Below are 19662 nucleotides of genomic sequence, written 5' to 3' on the forward strand. Positions count from 1 at the left end.
ATGTACTCACTTGCCCTACCCCTTGCTTCTCACTGTGTGTACTTAATTGATTTAATAAATCATGTGATGTGAGCTGTTAAAAGTTGATCTGTGATCCTTTATGTTCAATGAGCTCTCGGCGACTTTGTCCAGTAGTCTACATGGAGGTGACTATTACATCAACATAATTACTTACACGACAGTAAGTAGACTTGAATAAATTAAAAGTGCATATATATTGTAAACTATACCAACCATTTAAACAAGAAAATACTCAACTGAACCAAAAGAAAGCAGAAAAAGACAAAAAAAAAAAAAAAAAAAAAAACCAGAAGGTACAATAGAAAACTAGTAGCAAGATTTAAATATAACAGTATCAAAAATTGAATTAAATAAAAATGTTCTAAACCCCTTTAAAAATTAATATTAGATTGAAAAAAAGGCAAGGCCCAACTACATCTATCTTCAAGAAAACAATTTTGAATATAAAGGCATAGATAGGTCAAGAGTTAAGGAGTGGAAAAAAATATGTATCACTAACACTAACCAAAAACAGCTGCAGTGGTGATATTAACATCACATAAAATAAATTTCAGGACAAAGAGTACTACCAGGGAGAAAGGGGGTTATCTCATAATGATAAAGAGGTCGATTCATCAAGATGACATAAAATCCTGAATTTAATTTTTACATGGAATAACAGAGCTTCAAAACAGAAAACAAAACTGATCCAAGAGTGGAAATAGTCAAAGCCACATTTACACTACGAGACTCTATAGACCCTGTCACCCCTCTCTCAATGAGTGACAGAAAAGTAGATAGAAAACCAGGTAAAGATAAAGATGACTTGAACAACAATGACAACCTATTTACCTAATTGACATTCATAGAACATTCCAACGGCAGCAGAATACACATTCTTTACATGTATAAAAAGAATATTTACCAAAATAGACCATATACTCGACCATAAAACAAGTCTGAAGGAATTGTATATGCAAATAATGCAAACTATATTCTCTAACTACAAAGTAATTACATTTAAATCAATAAAAAATATATCTGACAGTTCCCCAAATACTGGGAAACTAGGTAACACTTCAAAATAACCCATGAACCAAAGATAAAATCACAAAGAAAATTGGAAATTATGTTGAACTAAGTGAAACTGAAGAGACAATACATCAAAATTTATGAGACAAAACTAAGGCAGTGCTTAGGGGGAAAGTTTAGCACTAAATGTTTATATTTGAAAAAACACAGAAGTCTCAAGCCAATCACATAAGCTTCTACATTAAAAAAAAAAAAAGTCAGAATAGGAGCAAAAAATGAAACCCAAAGGAAACAAAAGGACAAAACAAAGAGTAAAATTAATGAAATCGAAAACAAAAAGAAGAAATCAATAAAACCAAAGGCAAATGACAAGATTTCATTCTTTTTATAGCTGAATAGTAGTCCATTGTGTATACATGCCACATTTGCTTTATCCATTTATCTATTTAGGTTGCATATCTTGGCTATTGTGAACAGAGTTGCAATAAACATAGGGATGCAAGCATCCCTTCAATAAACTGATTTCCTTTCCTTTGGATAAATCCCAGCAGTGGGATTCCCGGATCATATAGCAGCTCTATTTTTAGTTCTTTAAGAAATCTTCATACCATTTTGCATAATGGCTGTACTAATTTATATCCCCACCAACCATGTATAAGAATTCCCTTTTCTCTGTATCCTTGTCAGCACTTGTTATTTTTTTTTATTTATTTATTTATTTATTTATTTATTTATTTATTTATTTTTGGTCATTTTGATAATAGCCATTCTAACAGGAGTGAGATATCTCATCACACTTTTGATTTGGATTTCCACAATGATTAGTGATGTGGAGTATTTTTCATATACTTGGCCATTTGTATATCTTCTTTTGAGAAATGAGTATTCAAAGCCTTTGCTCTTTTTATTATTATTACAATTTAGTTCTAGGGTACATGGACACAACGTGCAGGTTTGTTACAATGTATACATGTGCCGTATTGGTTTGCTGCACCTATTAACTCGTCATTTACATTAGGTATTTCTCCTAATCCTCTCCCTCCCTCATCCCCCCACCCCACGACAGGCTCCGGTGTGTGATGTTCCCGGCCTTGTCTCCAAGTGTCCTCATTGTTCAATTCCCACCTATGAGTGAGAACATGTGGTGTTTGCTTTTCTGTCCTTGCAATAGTTTGCTCAGAATGATAGTTTCCAGCTTCATCCATGTCGCTATAAAGGACATGAACTAATCCCTTTTTATGGCTGCACAGTATTCCACAGTGTATATGCGTCACATTTTCTTAATCCAGTCTATCATTGATGGACATTTGGGTTGATTCCAAGTCTTTGCTATTGTAAATAGTGCTGCAATAAACATACGTGTGCATGTGTCTTTATAGTAGCATGATTTATAATCCTTTGGGTATATACAGAATAATGGGATAGCTGGGTCAAATGGTATTTCTAGTTCTAGATCCCTGAGGAATCGCCACACTGTCCTCCACAATAGTTGAACTAGTTTACAGTCCCACCAACAGTGTAAAAACGTTCCTATTTCTCCACATCCTCTCCAGCATCTGTTGTTTCCTGACTTTTTAAAGATCGTCATTCTAACTGGTGTGAGATGGTGTCTCATTGTGGTTTTGATTTGCATTTCTCTGATGACCAGTGATGATGAGCATTTTTTCATGTGTCTGTTGGCCGCATATGTCTTCTTTTGAAAAGTGTCTGTTCATATCCTTTGCCCACTTTTTGATGGGGTTGTTTGATCTTTTTATTTATTTATTTATTTTTTTGGTAAATTTGTTTAAATTCTTTGTAGATTCTGGATATTATTAGCCCTTTGTCAGATGGATAGATTACAAAACTTTTCTCCCACTCTGTAGGCTGCCTTTCACTCTGATGGTAGCTTCTTTTGCTGTGCAGAAGCTCTTCAGTTTAATTAGATCCCATTTGTCAATTTTGGCTTTTGTTGACATTGGTTTTGGTCACAAGCATTCTTATACACCAATAACAGACAAACAGACAGACAAATCATGAAGGAACTCCCATTCACAACTGCTACAAAGAGAATAAAATACCTAGGAATCCAACTTACAAGGGATGTCAAGGACCTCTTCAAGGAGAACTACAAACCACTGCTCAGTGAAATAAAAGAGGACACAAACAAGTGGAAGAACACTCCATGCTCATGGATAAGAAGAATCAATACCATGAAAAATGGCCATACTGTCCAAGGTAATTTATAGATTCAATGTCATCCCCATCAAGCTACCAATGACTTTCTTCACAGAATTGGAGAAAACTACTTTAAAGTTCATATGGAACCAACAAAGAACCTGCATAGCCAAGACAATCCTAAGCAAAAAGAACAAAGCTAGAGGCATCATGCTGCCTGACTTCAAACTATATTACAAAGCTACAGTAACCAAAACAGCATGGTACTGGTACCAAAACAGAGATATAGATCAATGGAACAGAACAGAGGCTTCAGAAATAACACCACACATCTACAACCATCTGATCTTTGACAAACCTGACAAAAGCAATGGGGAAAGGGTTTCCTATTTAATAAATGGTGCTGGGAAAACTGGCTAGCCATATGTAGAAAGCTGAAACTGGATCCCTTCCTTACACCTTATACAAAAATTAATTCAAGCTGGATTAAAGACTTAAATGTTAGACCTAAACCCATAAAAACCCTAGAAGAAAACCTAGGCAATACCATTCAGGACATAGGCATAGGCAAGGACTTCATGCCTTTGCCCATTTTTTAATTGGATTATTTATTTCCTTGCTGTTAAACTGTTTGAGTTCCTAGTATATTCTGGACATTAGTCCCTTGCTGGATGAATAGTTTGCAAATATTTTCTCCCATTTTACAGATTGGCTCTTTGTCCTGTTTATTGTTTCTTTTGCTGTACAGAAGTTTTTTTAACTTGATATATATATAGTCCCATTTGTCTACTTTTGCTTTTGTAGTTGCACTCATAAAATCTTCGCCTAGATCAATGTCCTGAAACATTTCTCTTAAGTTTTCTTCTGGTAGTTTTACATTTTGAGGTCTTACATTTAAGTCTTTAATCCATTTTGAGTTATTTTTTGTACATGGTGAGATACTAGGGTCCCAAGTCACCATAATGATGGATTAAATCAGTAAACACTGTTGCAATATTAGCTTGATGATAGTTAAAAGGAGATGTAGGGGAAGAGATAAGTTGTATTTGTACCCATTCCTTACAACAAAATTATTTTGGAGCAAAGATTTGCAAATTAATTATGAAGCCATAAACGTATAGAATAAAAGAAGAATATTTTATAACCTTTTGAAGGAGAAGAAGTCCTTCCTAAGTATGCTAGGAAACACATACGCTTTGAGCAAAAACACTGATAAATTTAATTCTCATAATGAAAAGTAAACAGGTGAAAATACAAACAATTGACAATTTAAAAGACTAACAATATTCAATTGTGCTAAGGGTGTGGCAAAGCAGGCTGTATACCACTGTTACAAAGTTATCATCCTTTGAAGTGTAACATTAAAATATAAAGGACGCATATACTTCATGTAACAATTCAACTTTCAAAAATTTATCCTATAGAAACTCACATAGGTAGACAAAGGTATGACAAAGATATCCTGTTCATTTTTTCCACATATTATAAAGTTGGGGAGAAATTTGGAACATCCATCAGTGGAGACTGGCTAAACAAATTATACTAAATACAATAAATATTACATAGTCATTAAATAGAATAAAAAATACCCATGGGCATACACATGGGCATAGACATGTCTGCATGCACACATATGCACATGCACACTCTACCACTGCTGCTATGGACATTATAAAGTAAGACAGATACAAACTAATATTCAGTATGGTCCCATTTTTGACAAAAGACATACAATACATGGATGAAAAATAATGAGGAGAACATTCACTAGCTATAAGTCATGAAATTATGGGAGACCACCACATGCTATGTTAGACATTTCTGTGCTATTTAAACCCTTTACGAGCATGTAGTGTTTTTGTTATAAAAAAAAAAGATAAACCTAAAATTTCTATGTAATAACTTGCCCTTACTGACTTTGTATGTCTTTTTCCAATTTGGTATCTCTAATAAATCCAAAATGCAATTTCACCTGCTAGAACTATTTTTAAAGCTCTACTTTTCCCATAAATCTGTAAACTGATTTAGTACATCAGATTTCCTGGGTCCGTCTGAAAATCCTTTGCAGCTCTGGGTAAGCACATAAATTCTTCTTTTTCTTGCCCATCCAAAAAAACAAATGTGAAGAGCATCAAAAGCAAATGCTACTGGATGTTTGCTGCTTTATTTAATCAAAACTAGTAACGCTTTGCTGACATTTCTACTTTCTTAAAAAGTGGATAATCTCATTTGTTTCTGTTCACGAATAAACTTTATAGGGTCCTGTGATACTGAGTAATTTTGAGAAAAAGTAACATTCATTGGTGTCATATTGAGAATGAGTAATCACTGATTTCACAGTAGGCTTTTCCAGTAATTCTTTGCATTTACCATCAGTCATTTTACTTTGTTTCATCTATCAAAGAACTCCAAATACAAATGTTTTGGGAGTAGTGTGATTGAGCAATGCCTGACCACAGTAAGCCTTTTATTTTTTAACACAAGCCTGAAACCAAAGTTGGCCAATGTAACTGAGAGTTAGGTTATTCAGAGTTAGGGAAGAAGTTCAGTGCTATTACTTGCCATGGCCAGATTTCAGGGGAGCCACATCCACTGCCTTTTGTGAGTTCATCACACTGAAGAACACTGGCCCTTCTTACTATTTCATTTTCCAGTTCCTGAATCAATTAGAAGTAAAAACAAAAACTACAAAAGCTTCTGATCTTGGGAAGTACATTGTTCAACATCTTATCACTTATCTACTTCTCTCCTGTGTTTTTTAACTACACTCTCCTTTAGAGAGAAGGAAGAATGTATATGTACTATTTCCTCAAAGTGAGCAGAACGTAGAGCAGAACTAGAAACAAGAATGATGATGATAAAACTCAAGATTCTACTGGCTTGAAAGGAGTTACATGCAACACATTCTTAATATGTAACCTGTACCTGGTCACAGATATACTAAGCTCTATTTTAGCTTTTTTTTCATTGGGTACAATATGTGGTTTTTATCTCAATAAAATTTCTCTTTATTTGACTGATTATGCAGAAACTAGTAATGCTTTATTTAGCCCACATTTACTAATATGTTTATTGTACTTAGTTCAGCCCATTTATTCAGGTAATGTGGAGCTGATCAGATTAAAGTTATTGTTCAGTTGTCATATGAGCAACTTCACTTCATTCAATGCAGTATCAATAGATTGTATCCCAGCCCAAGAAAGTTATTTTGCAAACATGTATTTATGACATAAGTCACCAAGAAGGGATTTATACAAATCCATTTTCATTCCCAAAAGAAACACCTCACATATACTTTAATGGCGGTCTATGTTAGCAGTGTATAAAGTCACCTTTGTATACAACAAAAATTTGTTAGATGGCTCTATTCTTCAATCTTGAAAAGCCCTGAATGGGTATAGATGTAGATTTATCAACTGCATTCAACAGGTGTTAATTGTATCAATTTAAAAGTATCTTCCTAAGTCAAGCATTTTGAAATTTTAATCAAATCTTGTTCTCTGTCCAAGCACAGTGGCTTATGTCTATAATCCCAACACTTTGGGAGACCAAGGTGGGAGGTCGGCTTGAGGTCAGGAATTTAAGACCAGTCTGGTGAACACAGCAAGACCTCATCGCTACAAACGCTAAAAAAAAAAATTAGCCAGGCACAGTGGCACACCCCTGCAATCCCAGCTACTTGGGAAGCTGAGGCGGGAGGATCACTTGAGCCTAGGAGTTTGAGGCTGCAATAAGCTATGATCGTGCCACTGTACTCCAGCCTGAGTGACAGAGTGAGACCTCATCTCAAAAAAAAAAAAATAGTGAAGACAATAAAATTCAATTTTTTTTTTTTTTTTTGAAACAGAGTCTTGCTCTGTCACCTCAGCTGGAATGCAGTGGCGTGATCTCGCCTCTCTGCAACCTCTGCCCCCGGGGTTCAAGCAATTCTCTGCCTCAGCCTCCCCAGTAGCTGAGATTATAGGCACGCACCACCAGGCCTGGCTAATTTTTTTTTTTTTATACAGATGGGGTTTTGCCTGTCGGCCAGACTGGTCTCAAACTCCTGACCTCAAGTGACCCACCTGCCTCAGCCTCCCAAAGTGCTGGAATTACACCGTGCCCAGCCAATACGCATATTTTTTTAATCTTATTTTCTATTTTATTATAGAAATATTCACTCATGTGCATAGCAAAATTTTGTTAATAGTATATTTAACATAAGCATGAGATTCTTAAAATAAGAAACTTCTCTTTTTAACGTACTCTAAGAACCAACATATATTTGTTGAGTTACAAGTAGAGTGGAGCAAATCTTATAAGCCTGATGAATGCCCAGGACTGAAAACATTCCTTAAATGTAATGTGACTGTCTGTCTAGATGGCATTGGTGTCTCAATGATTATTTTGGGCCTCAAGGGTCCATAAAGAGACTCTTTTCTAAAAATACAGTTGACTTGAAAGATTTACTGAAGCTTGCTTCAATTGCTACCCTTGAGAATTGTTAAAACAATATAATTGTCAAACTAGTGTATTGCTAATCCAATTTTTATTGTTAACATTTGCCACTGAAATTGCTCTTTAATTGTTTGTTTTGAAATAGACACATAAAATATCATGACAGCAATATTTTGGCCTATATTGGAAAATCTGCCACGAATATTTTTTTCCAATAAAACAGAGATTACCTATATTACTTGGCATTAAAATGATTTACTGAAGTAGGCCAAAACATAAACCACTGAAATAAATTGAAGAAAGATTAGAGTTATAGCAAACTCCAAAGGCTGATACATCCAAATTCACACTTAAGGCACATTTAAAAGCAATTTAAACTCTTTTGAAAAAGCGGAGAGAAAATATAAGTCCTCCACAGCAATTCTGCACTCAAAAGCCAAGACAATGGACTCTTCTGAAGGCTCACATTTTTCAGGAACCCACATTTATTAAGCAAGTGCGGACTGCCTTAGTGCGGTAGACCGTGAAGACTGTATATACTATAATACGAATGCATTCAGCTTAATCCAGCATGTGCTGCCTGAGCCTCCACTCCCTGTCCAGCACAGCTGCCTTGTGTTGCCAGCGAAAATGCAGGGGTCTCACCCAGATGGGCTCTGCTTGGGGAACAACACCCAGCTCCCACAACAGCATTTTTTTGTAAGCCATCAGCTACCTGGCTTTCTCCACTGTTTGTCCTGCCAAATACCAGGAAACCTGAAGCTAGAGCTCAGCATTAAAAACATTCTGCCCACTCTCCGCCTTGAATGTGATGTTAGAACTCCTGGGACATCAGATCGGACATCTGAGACCTGTTCTGTATCTTATGTTCCCGTCCCCACAGTCCCTTTGACTGATCTCAAAAACCTCACTGATGAAAACTTGCAGAAACTCCCAGAATCTAGTTTCCGCCCTTTCAATCTTCTAGTGACTGAAGGAGCATGGACACTCAAGTTTCCAGTGCATGCCCATGACCCAAGCCTGATTCCTGCTGAGTCCCAAACCTGTAGCCAATCAGCCTGCCTCCTCATTGCACACGCCTCCTAAAGCACAGGGGTTCTAGACATTTGTTTCTTCAAGTAGAGGATACTATATGATTTTAAAGAGCATAAATTATTTGCAAAGCCAAACAAACAAGAAATAACCACAGTATAAAGCCCTGTAGGATTTCATCCCAAACTACCCTTTACCCTCATTTCCTACCATTTCTCCATGGTCCATGCTCCCTACACTTGGGCACATCTAAGAACAGTCAGCCCTGCCTATCCATGGGTTCCACATCCGTGCACCTGACCAACCACAGATCAAAAATATTCAGAAAAAAAAAATTAAAAACAACAATACAAGAAAAAGTAACACAAATTTTAAAATATAGTGTAACAACTATTTCCACAGCATTTACATTGCATTAGGTATTATAGGTAATCCAGAGATGATTTAAAGTATACAGAAGGATATGCAAAGGACTTGAGGATCTGTAGATTTTAGTATAAGGGTGGTTTCTAGAATCAATCCCACGAGGATACTGAGAGTCAAGTATACTCAGCATTGAGTACACTGACCTAGCCTTGCCATTCCCCAAGTTGAAGTCCCTCCTCTTTCCCTCAGAATACGTCCTCCTCTTCCCCGAAGGCCCTGTTCAAAGGTTACTCCTTCTGTGAGATTCCCCCACTTCTCTCATAGGTGGTCACTCCCTTCCCCGGGGTGCATAGCTTTCCACGCCTACCTTCGTTAACAGCTCCTATAACGCTCCTACCTGATCATGCATGTACACATCACTCTCTCCCTGCAGCGTGAACTTAGAGGGCCTACCCATTAGCCCTCCAGACAGGAAGCAGCACTGTGCCTTCTCAGTAGGTAGTGACAACTGGAGATAATTTTTATTTTTTTTCCAAAATAATAAAAATTAATTTCAATTGGTTATCTATTTAACCAGTTTGAATCCATACTTGGAGCTCGTAGTTTGCCACACAATTCCAGAAATGTCTGTTCTTCCTAAGATTTCCACTTGGCTATTTTGTACAGATAGAATGTCAAATTCAGAATTGCAGTTCCTCCACCTCATTTGCTTGCATAACTACAGGAAAAAACAGAGAAGCTGCCTGCAATTCCTGCCCATCAGAAAAGACAGGCTCACTTTCTTAATGGAAGACATCTAGGAGAGAAGCATATCATAGGAGAAACTCTAGAAAGGAAGAAGGAAGTTACAAAGCTCATAAGCAGGTTTTAAGTACATCAGACAGAAGCTGAAAATCAGGGATGGGCTAAGAGTAAAGAAAAAAGTCCATCAGGAGGTCACAGAAGACTACCAGCTAAAAGAATTAAATGCTGTTTCGCTGTTTTCTTAATGGGTTGCCAGAAGGCATAAGTAGCAGCCAAGCATGCAGGGCCCCATACAATCTTCTCATTATGCCTTCTTCTGATTAAATCACTGCAAAGAAGCTGCCATACATATGCTAGACACCACCAAGGCACTCAAACTTAGAAACCAAACCAAATTGAAATATATACTATGTTTCCTTGAAACTAGAAATCCATCAGTTCTAAGATGCACCATTATTTTATCAAGCACTAAGAAAGAAAAATGCTGCCAATTAAACTATGACATGGTTTCTTATTACTTAGAATTTTTATCTTCTTTTTATGAAAGAGCTCTTTTAGAGTTATTCAGACATAGATTTTTTAATATATCACTTTTAGGCATTTATAAAAAGGAAAATAAAACTGAAATAAATTGGTTAAGGCAATGACAACCAGGTCACCTGGCTGAAAGCAACTGTAAAACACCATTGATTTGGATAGTATATCTCAGCTTCAGAAATGTTAAAATCTGGGGGAAAAAAAATGTGCATCACAGAATCAAGAAAATACTGTATTATATCTAGCTTGGTGACAACAATTTTAAAAGGACAAGTAATAGTTCACAGCATAACTGCTACAAAGACATTTCATCGATTGAAAAATGTATTTCTACACAGAAAAAAGTTGAGATTATTCAACTCAAAAAAGACAAAAGTAGAATAGGAATTTAATAATGTTCTTCAAGGACATCAAACTCCTGCCTCATAAAGCAGTGATTTCCAACACTTTTCTCTTTACTTTTTAGCAGCAAGATCTCTTTTTCAGATAATGTCCTACAAGAAATCTGAGCATGGAACTATTCTGGTTAGAGAAAGAGCACCATCCCTGACATGCCTGCAAGACCACAGGGCTCAGGACTGGCTAAAATGGTGATCTGGAGGGTAGATGGCACCTTCTACCCATTCCCTATGACAGCTACACCACAATGACAAGGTTCAAATTGTGGCATTAATCAATTATTTAAACATTTATTATGGTTTGTAAAATACAAAACACTTGTTGGGTGCTCAGTACACAGAGATTAATCAAGTACGAAGGGGTTCTGGTAAACTACCAAAAGGAATTTTTTTTTTCTTTTTTTTTTTTTTAGAGACGGAGTCTCGCTCTGCCACCCAGGCTGGAGTGCAGTGGCGGGATCTCAGCTCACTGCAAGCTCCGCCTCCCGGGTTTACGCCATTCTCCTGCCTCAGCCTCCCAAGTAGCTGGGACTACAGGCACCCACCACACCAAAAGAAATTTTTTATGTTGAGATTTTAGACCTTGAGATGATTGCCAAAGGATAAGGTAACAACTTTCTGTCAGCCACAAAAGGAGTTATATTGATCTAACAGGTTAGAAGCCCTCCTGCCACAGCAAGAGAATGACTCATGTAGACCCATTAAGGCCCATTCTAGCTCCAGGATGTCTATAAAATGAGTCTCTTTCCAAATGCATTCAAATGTGGCTGAGTTCGGACAGCCTTGGCTCTTGCCCCATACCCAACCATGTGGCCAAACTTAGCAGTTTGCTAGACCACTGTCCTCCAAAACAAATCCAACTCCATAACAAATTGGCAAATAATGTGTATCTGACTGAAGGTAGAAAAATACACATATCCATATCACTGGTGAAACTTTAACATCTCCATTAGAGAGCTCTTGATCGCCACATTTCTTCATCTGCCTCTTCTCTATCCTTTCTCTAAAATCCCTTTTTACAATTCTAAGCAACTCAGTCCAGGCACTAACTTTACATGTTCCACTCATCAAGGCAGCTGTCATCTTGTCACCTGAACGTGCTCTGGGAATAGTACCCATTCCCATTTCTACTCCCCATCCAATGCAAATAGCTCAGCAAATCCACTCAGCTCTTCTGAAAATCTGTAGCTAAGAAAAATAAACTTTTCACCATACGGACATGACAGAACACAAATGATTTATAGAATACTATTTTAAGATGATTAAAGAAAGTTTATTTCCCATTTGTATGGTTATCAGACTATCAGAACTAATGCTCCCCCACTGATGACCAAGGTAAGTTAGGCTGATCTGGCTGGGGAAGTGCCCCCTCTGTTGTGCCTTGTGCTGTTACTGAGCGAGGGAGGTAAAGTACTTAGGAGAAGAGGATAATACACCCAGGCACAAGAGAACCTTTCTTTGGCAATGGGCACTTGCTTGCAAGAACCAACTCAATTTTCAACCTAATTCACAGATCTGCATTTGGCATAATTAGAGATTTATCAGAGACAAAGAAAGTTGGCCCTGCATCCCATTTTATTCTCTACACATAGGAAACACAGAGGAAAGATTTTCTTTAACAGATGGTTTTAAATTAAACTGTATTCTGTGAACAGAAAAATGGTGTATGGAAGCTAAGCTATTCTAAGTTCTGAAGAAGACAACTTTCTGACCACAGGCATAAAACTGCTTATCTGGTACCCAGTAACTGCAAAGTCAGAGGGTTTCATACTGAGCACCAGAAAATTCATATTGAAGTGTAGCAATAATTATTCTTCCCTCTCTATACAAACCAACCTCAGATAAAGTAATCTATGTCAGAAAATATACATTGTGTAATACAACAGAGCTAAAATGTAAAAGATTTGTGGAAAGAGGGCAGTCATTAACCAGTATCACTACATTAATTTCAGAGCTTGACATTCCTTTATAGATAAGGAAGCTGAAGTCCAGTGAGGTTAAGTGTGATGATGATGGACATACAATGCTTCAGGGCAGAGTCAGGGTTAGCAACACAGTCATACAACGTGGTTAAAATCTTTACAATTTCAAAATTTCATTTGAATTTCAAATGCACATTTCCGTTCTTACCAGAGTTACTTCAAAAATGAGTGGGATCAGTTTGCTTTCTTCCACAAGTCTGTTAAAAAAAAAGATAAAAAGATAGGTACACATTAGACAATTCATATTTACACTGATGGCCTGATATAAAGCACTGCAGCCCCCATGTTTTATTGCTAAAATTCCATGACTAAGAAAAAGTATGATTAAACATTCATTTCTAAGACACAACTATAGCTATTAAACAAGAAATATGAGGCTTTTTTGCAAGTGACTGCTAGCTTAGCCTTATTGATGTGTAGCAAGTAAAATCTCAAATAGACTGGTATTTTTAATGTAAGAATTAAAATTCACAATTATTATAAAGACTATCAAAATAGGTAATATCATCCGAAATAATGTAACCAACCCTCTCTGCACTGTTAAATCATAAAATGACACACTGTAATTCTTTATATGTGCCTCATTAGCTGTCTTCTCAGCATTAACGAATTAATGTATGATGAATTTTAATGATCTTTAATTTTAAAAAAATTAGACACCAATCACCTGGTAGACACTAGGCACTTTCCCTCATCAAATCTAGTTATCAATTGACATCAATTGTAATAGAAGAATTTTTTCATAAAAGAGAAAACAGCCTTGATAAAACCTAAATCATTCAAAAGTCACAGTTTTGATTAAGAACAGTATTTGTGACATCCAGGGAGGGGCCAAGATGGCCGAATAGAAACAGTTTTGGTCTGCAGCTCCTAGGGAGATCAACACAGAAGGCGGGTGATTTCTGCATTTCCAACTGAGGTACCCAGTTCATCTCACTGGGCCTGGTTAGGCAGCGGGTCCAACCCACAGAGGGGTAGCAGAAGCAGGGTGGGGCGTCGCCTCACCAGGGAAGTGCAAGGGGCTGGGGACCTCCCTCCCCCCAGCCAAGGAAAGCCGTGAGGAACTGTGCTACCCCGCCGGGTTACTACGCTTTTCCCACAGTTTTTGCAATCTGCAGAACAGGAGATTCTGTGTGTGCCTACACCACGAGGGTCCTGGGTGTCAAGAACAAAACTGGGCGGCTGTTTGGGCATTCACCAAGCTAGAGGTAGTGACAGGAGTTTTTTTTCATACCCCAGCAGCGCCTGGAACCTCATCTAGACAGAACCGAGGGGGCTGAAGCCAGGGAGTCAAGTGGTCTCGCTCGGCGGGTCCTACTCTCAGGGAGCCCGGCAAGCTAAGAACCACTGGCTTGAAATTCTCACTGCCAGCACAGCAGTCTGAAGTCGACCTGGGGCGACTGAGCTTGGTGGGGGTAGGGACCTCTGCCATTACTGAGACTAGTAGGTGGTTTTTCCCTGATAGTGCTAAGGAGGCTGGGCAGGACAAAGCAGCTGTAGCCAGAATGCTTCTCCAGATTCCTCCTCACTGGGAAGGGCATCTCTGTAGGAAAGGTAACAGCCCAACTCAGGGGCTTACAGACAAAACCCCAATCTCCCTGGGACAGACCACCTGGGGGAAGGGGCGGCTGTGGATACAGATTCAGCAGATTTAATTGTTCCTGCCTGCCAGCTCTGAAGAGAACAGCTAATGATCTTGACAAGAGGGACTCTCCCAGCACAGAGCACCAGCTCTGCTAAGGGACAGGCTGCCTTCTCATGTGGGTCCCTGACCCCCGAGCCTCCTGACTGGGAGAAACCTCCAAACAGGGGTCGACAGACACCTCATACAGGAGAGCGCTGGCTAGCATCAGGCCAGTGCCCCTCTGGGACAAAGCTTCCTGAGGAAGAAGCAGGCAGCAATCTTTGCTGTTCTGCGCCTCCACTGGTGATACCCAGACAAACAGGGTCTGGGGTGGACCTCCAGCAAACTGCAGTAGACCTGCAGAAGAGGGGCCTGATTGTTTGAAGAAAAAGTAACAAACAGAAAACAACAACATCAACATCAACATAAAAAACCCCCACACAAAAACCCCATCCAAAGGTCATCAAAGATCAAAGGTAGATAAATCCATGAAGATGAGGAAAAGCCAGCACAAAAACGCTGAAAATTCCAAAATCCAGAATGCCACTTCTCTTTCAGATGATTGCAACTCCTCTCCAGCAAAGGCACAAAACTGGATGGAGAATAAGTTTGACAAATTGACAGAAGTAGGCTTCAGAAGGCAGGTAACAACAAACTCCTCTGAGCTAAAGCAGCATGTTCTAACCCAATGCAAGGAAGTTAAGAACCTTAATAAAAGGTTACAGGATCTGCTTACTAGAACAATCAGTTTAAAGAGAAACATAAATGACCTGATGGAGCTGAAAAACACAGCACGAGAACTTTGAGAAGCATACACAACTATCAATAGCCAAATCGATCAAGTGGAAGAAAGGATATCAGAGATTGAAGATCAACTTACTGAAATAAGGCATGAAGACAAGATTAGAGAAAAAAAGAAGGAAAAGGAATGAACAAAGCCTCCAAGAAATATGGGACTATGTGAAAAGACCAAACCTATGATTGATTGGTGTACCTGAAAGTGATAGGGAGAAGGGAACAAAGTTAAAAAACATATTTCAGGATATTATCCAGGAGAACTTCCCCAACCTAGCAAGATAGGCCAACATTCAAATTCAGGAACATGACTAAGATACTCCTCAAGAAGAAACTCCAAGAAACATAATTGTCAGATACTCCAAGGTTGAAATGAAGGAAAAAAATGTTAAGGGCAGCCAGAGAGAAAGGTCAGGTATCTACAAAGGGAAGCCCATCAGACTAACAGCGGATCTCTCTGCAGAAACCCTATAAGTCACAAGAGCGTGGGGGCCAATATTCAGCATTCTTAAAGAAAAGAATTTTCAACCCAGAATTTCTTATCCAGCCAAACTAAGTTCCATACGTGAAAGAGAAATAAAATCCTTTCCAGACAAGCAAATGCTGAGGGATTTTGTCACTAACAGGCCTGCTTTACAAGAGCTCCTGAAGGAAACACTAAATATGGAAAGGAAAAACTGGTACCAGCCATGGCAAAAACACACCAAAATATAAAGACTAATGACACTATGTAGAAATTGCATCAACTAATGCGCAAAATAACCAGCTAGCATCATGATGACAGGATCAAATTCACACAGAACAATATTAACCTTAAATGTAAAAGGGCTAAATTCTCCAATTAAAAAACACTGACTGGCAAATTAGATAAAGAGTCAAGACCCACTGGGGTGCTGTATTCAGGAGAACCATCTCACATGCAAAGACACACATAGGCTCAAAATAAAGGGATGGAGAAATATTTACCAAGCAAATGGAAAGAAAAAAAAAAAGCAAGGGTTGCAATCCTAGTCTCTGACAAAATAGACTTTAAACCAACAGAGATCAAAAAAGACAAAGAAGGGCATTACATAATGGTAAAGGGATCAATGCAAGAAGAAGAGCTACCTATCCTAAATATATACACACCCAATACAGTAGCACCCAGATTCATAAAACAAGTTCTTAGAGACCTACAAAGAGACGCAGACCCCCAACAATAATAGTGGGAGATTCTAACAAGCCACTGTCAATATTAGACAGACGAACAAGACAAAAAATTAACAAGAATATTCAGGACTTGAACTCAGCTCTGGACCAAGTGGACCTAATAGACATCTATAGAACTCTCCACCACAAATCAACAGACTATACATTCTTCTCAGTGCCACATAGCATGTATTCTAAAATTGACCACATAATTAGGAGTAAACACTCCTCAGCAAATGCGAAAGAATGGGTATCATAACAAACAGTATCTCAGACCACAGTGCAATCGAATTAGAAATCAGGATTGAGAAATTTACTCAAAACCACACAACTACATCGAAACTGAACAACCTGCTCCTGAATGACTACTAGGTAAATAACGAAATGAAGGCAGAATAAAGTTATTTGAAACCAATGAAAACAAAGACATGATGTACCAGAATCTCTCGGACACAGCTAAAGCAGTGCTTAGAGGGAAATGTATAGCACTAAATGCCCACAGGAGAAAACGGGTAAGATCTAAAATCGACACCCTAACATCATAATTAAAAAGAACTAGAGAAGCATGAGCAAACAAATTCAAAAGCTAGGAGAAGACAAGAAATAACTAAGATCAGAGCAGAACTGAAGGAGATGGAGACACGAAAAACCCTTCAAAATAATCAATGAATCCAGGAGCTGGTTTTTAGAAAAGATTAACAAAACAGATGGAACACTAGCTAGACAAAGAGAAAAGATAGAAGAATCAAATAGACACAATAAAAAATGATAAAAGGGATATCACCACTGATCCCACAGAAATATAAACTACCATCGGAGAATACTACAAAAACCTCTATGCAAATAAACAAGAAAATCTAGAAAAAATGGATAAATTCCTGCACACATACACCCTCCCAAGACTAAACCATGAAGAACTCGAATCCCCGAATAGACCAATAAGAAGATTTGAAATTGAGGGAGTAATTAATAACCTACCAACCAAAAAAAGCCCAGGACCAGACAAATTCACAGTCGAATTCTACCAAATGGAGCTGCTACCATTGCTTCTGGAACTATTCCAAACAATAGAAAAAGAAGGACTCCTCCCTAACTCATTTTATGAGGCCAGCATCATCCTGATACCAAAACCTGCCAGAGATACAACAAAAACAACAAAAAAAATTTCAGGCCAATATCCCAGATGAACATCAATGTGAAAATCCTTAATAAAATACTGGCAAACTGAATCCAGCAGCACATCAAAAAACTTATCTACCACAATCAAGTTGGTTTCATCCTTGGGATGCAAGGCTGGTTCAACATACGCAAATAAATAAATGTAATCCATCATGTAAACATAACAAATGACAAAACCACATGATTATCTCAATAGATGCAGAAAAGGCCTTCAGTAAGATTCAACATCCCTTCATGCTAAAAACTCTCAATAAACTAGGTATTGACGAAACATATCTCAAAATAATAAGCGCTATTTATGACAAATCTATAGCCAATATCATATGGAATGGGCAAAAGCTGGAAGCATTCCCTCTGAAAACTGACACAAGACAAGGATGCCCTCTCTCACCACTCCTATTCAACATAGTATTGGAGTTCTGGCCAGGGCAATCAGGCAAGAGAAAGAAATAAAGGGTATTCAAATAGGAAGAGAGGAAGTCAAATTGTCTCTGTTTGCAGATGACATTTTTATATATCTAGAAAACCCCATCGTCTCAGCCCAAAAATTCCTTAAGCTGATAGCAACTTCAGCAAAGTCTCAGGATACAAAATTAATGTGCAAAAATCACAAGCATTCCTATACACCAACAATAAACAAGCAAAGAGTCAAATCATGAGTGAACTCCCATTCAAAATTGCCACAAAGAGAATAAAATACTTAGAAATACAACTTACAAGGGATGTGAAGGACCTCTTCAAAGAGAACTACAAACCACTGATCAAGGAAATAACAGAGGACACAAACAAATGGAAAATCATTCCATGCTCATGGATAGGAAGAATCAATATTGTGAAAATGGCCATACTGCCCAAAGTAACTTATAGATTCAATACTATTCCTATCAAGCTACCATTGACTTTCTTCGTGGAATTAGAAAACTATTTTAAATTTCATATGGAACCAAAAAAGAGCCTGTATAGCCAAGACAATCCTAAGCAAAAAGAACAAAGCTGGAGGCATCATGCTATCTGACTTCAAACTATACTAAAAGACTACAGTAACCAAAACAGCACGGTGCTGGTACCAAACAGATATATAGACCAATGGAACAGAACAGAGACCTCAGAAATAACATCACACATCTACGACCATCTGATCTTCAACAAACCTGACAAAAACAAAAATGGGAAAAGTGTTCTCTATTTAATAAATGGTGCTGGGAAAACTGGTTAGCCACATGCAGAAAACTGAAACTGAACCCCTTCCTTACACTTTATACAAAAATTAACTCGAGATGAACTAAATAGTTAAATGTAAAACCCAAAACCATAAAAACCCTAGAAGAAAATCTAGGCAATACCATTCAGGACATAAGTATGGACAAAGACTTAATGACTAAAACACCAAAAGCAATGGCAACAAAAGCCAAAATTGACAAATGGGATCTAATCAAACAAAAGAGCTCTGCACAGCAAAAGAAACTACCCTCAGAGTAAAAAGGCAACCAACAGAATAGGATAAAGTTTTTGCAATTTTTCTATCTGAAAGAGGTCTAACAGCCAGAATCTACAAGGAACCTAAACAAATTTACAAGAAAAAAACAAACAACCCCATCAGAAATAGGCGAAGGATATGAACAGACCCTTCTCAAAAGAAGATATTTATGTGGCCAACAAACATATGAACAAGAGCCATCATCACTGGTCATTAGAGAAATGCAATCAAAATTGCAATGAGATACCATCTCAAGCCAGTTAGAATGGTAATTATTAAAAAGTCAGGAAACAACAGATACTGGCAAGGCTGTGGAGAAATAGGAACATTTTTACACTGTTGGTGGGACTGTAAATTAGTTCAACCACTCAGAAAGACAGTGTGGCAATTCCTCAAGGATCCGGAACCAGAAATACCATTTGACCCATTTGGGTATATACCCAAATGATTATAAATAATTCTGCTATAAAGACACATGCACCCATATGTGTTTATGGCAGCACTATTTACACTAGTAAAGACTTGGAATCAACCCAAATGCCCATCAATGATAAACTGGATAAAGAAAATGTGGCACATGTACACCATGGAATGCTATGCAGCCAGGAAAAGTATGAGTTCATGTCCTTTGCAGGGACATGGATGAATCTGGAAACCATCATTCTCAGCAAACTAACACAGGAACAGAAAACCAAACGCTGCATGTTCTCACTC

The 19662-nt window shown here is 37.9% G+C and overlaps 1 protein-coding gene across 16 annotated transcripts in view; it reads right to left on the reverse strand.

Annotated features, from left to right (window-relative positions):
• ULK4 (unc-51 like kinase 4) overlaps positions 1 to 19662 on the reverse strand; it is a 701729-nt gene that overhangs the window by 351075 nt on the left and 330992 nt on the right. For all 16 annotated transcript variants that reach the window (XR_012431020.1, XM_074031785.1, XM_074031786.1 and 13 more), the window contains one exon: positions 12834 to 12882. Coding sequence is in view for 15 of the 16 variants with exons in the window: in XM_074031785.1 (XP_073887886.1) it covers positions 12834 to 12882 (49 nt within the window). In the remaining variant the exon portion in view is untranslated. The remainder of the gene's footprint in view (positions 1 to 12833; positions 12883 to 19662) is intronic.

This window comes from Macaca fascicularis, chromosome 2 (assembly GCF_037993035.2).
Source record: "Macaca fascicularis isolate 582-1 chromosome 2, T2T-MFA8v1.1".
In the NCBI taxonomy this organism is placed as follows: Eukaryota; Metazoa; Chordata; class Mammalia; order Primates; family Cercopithecidae; genus Macaca; species Macaca fascicularis.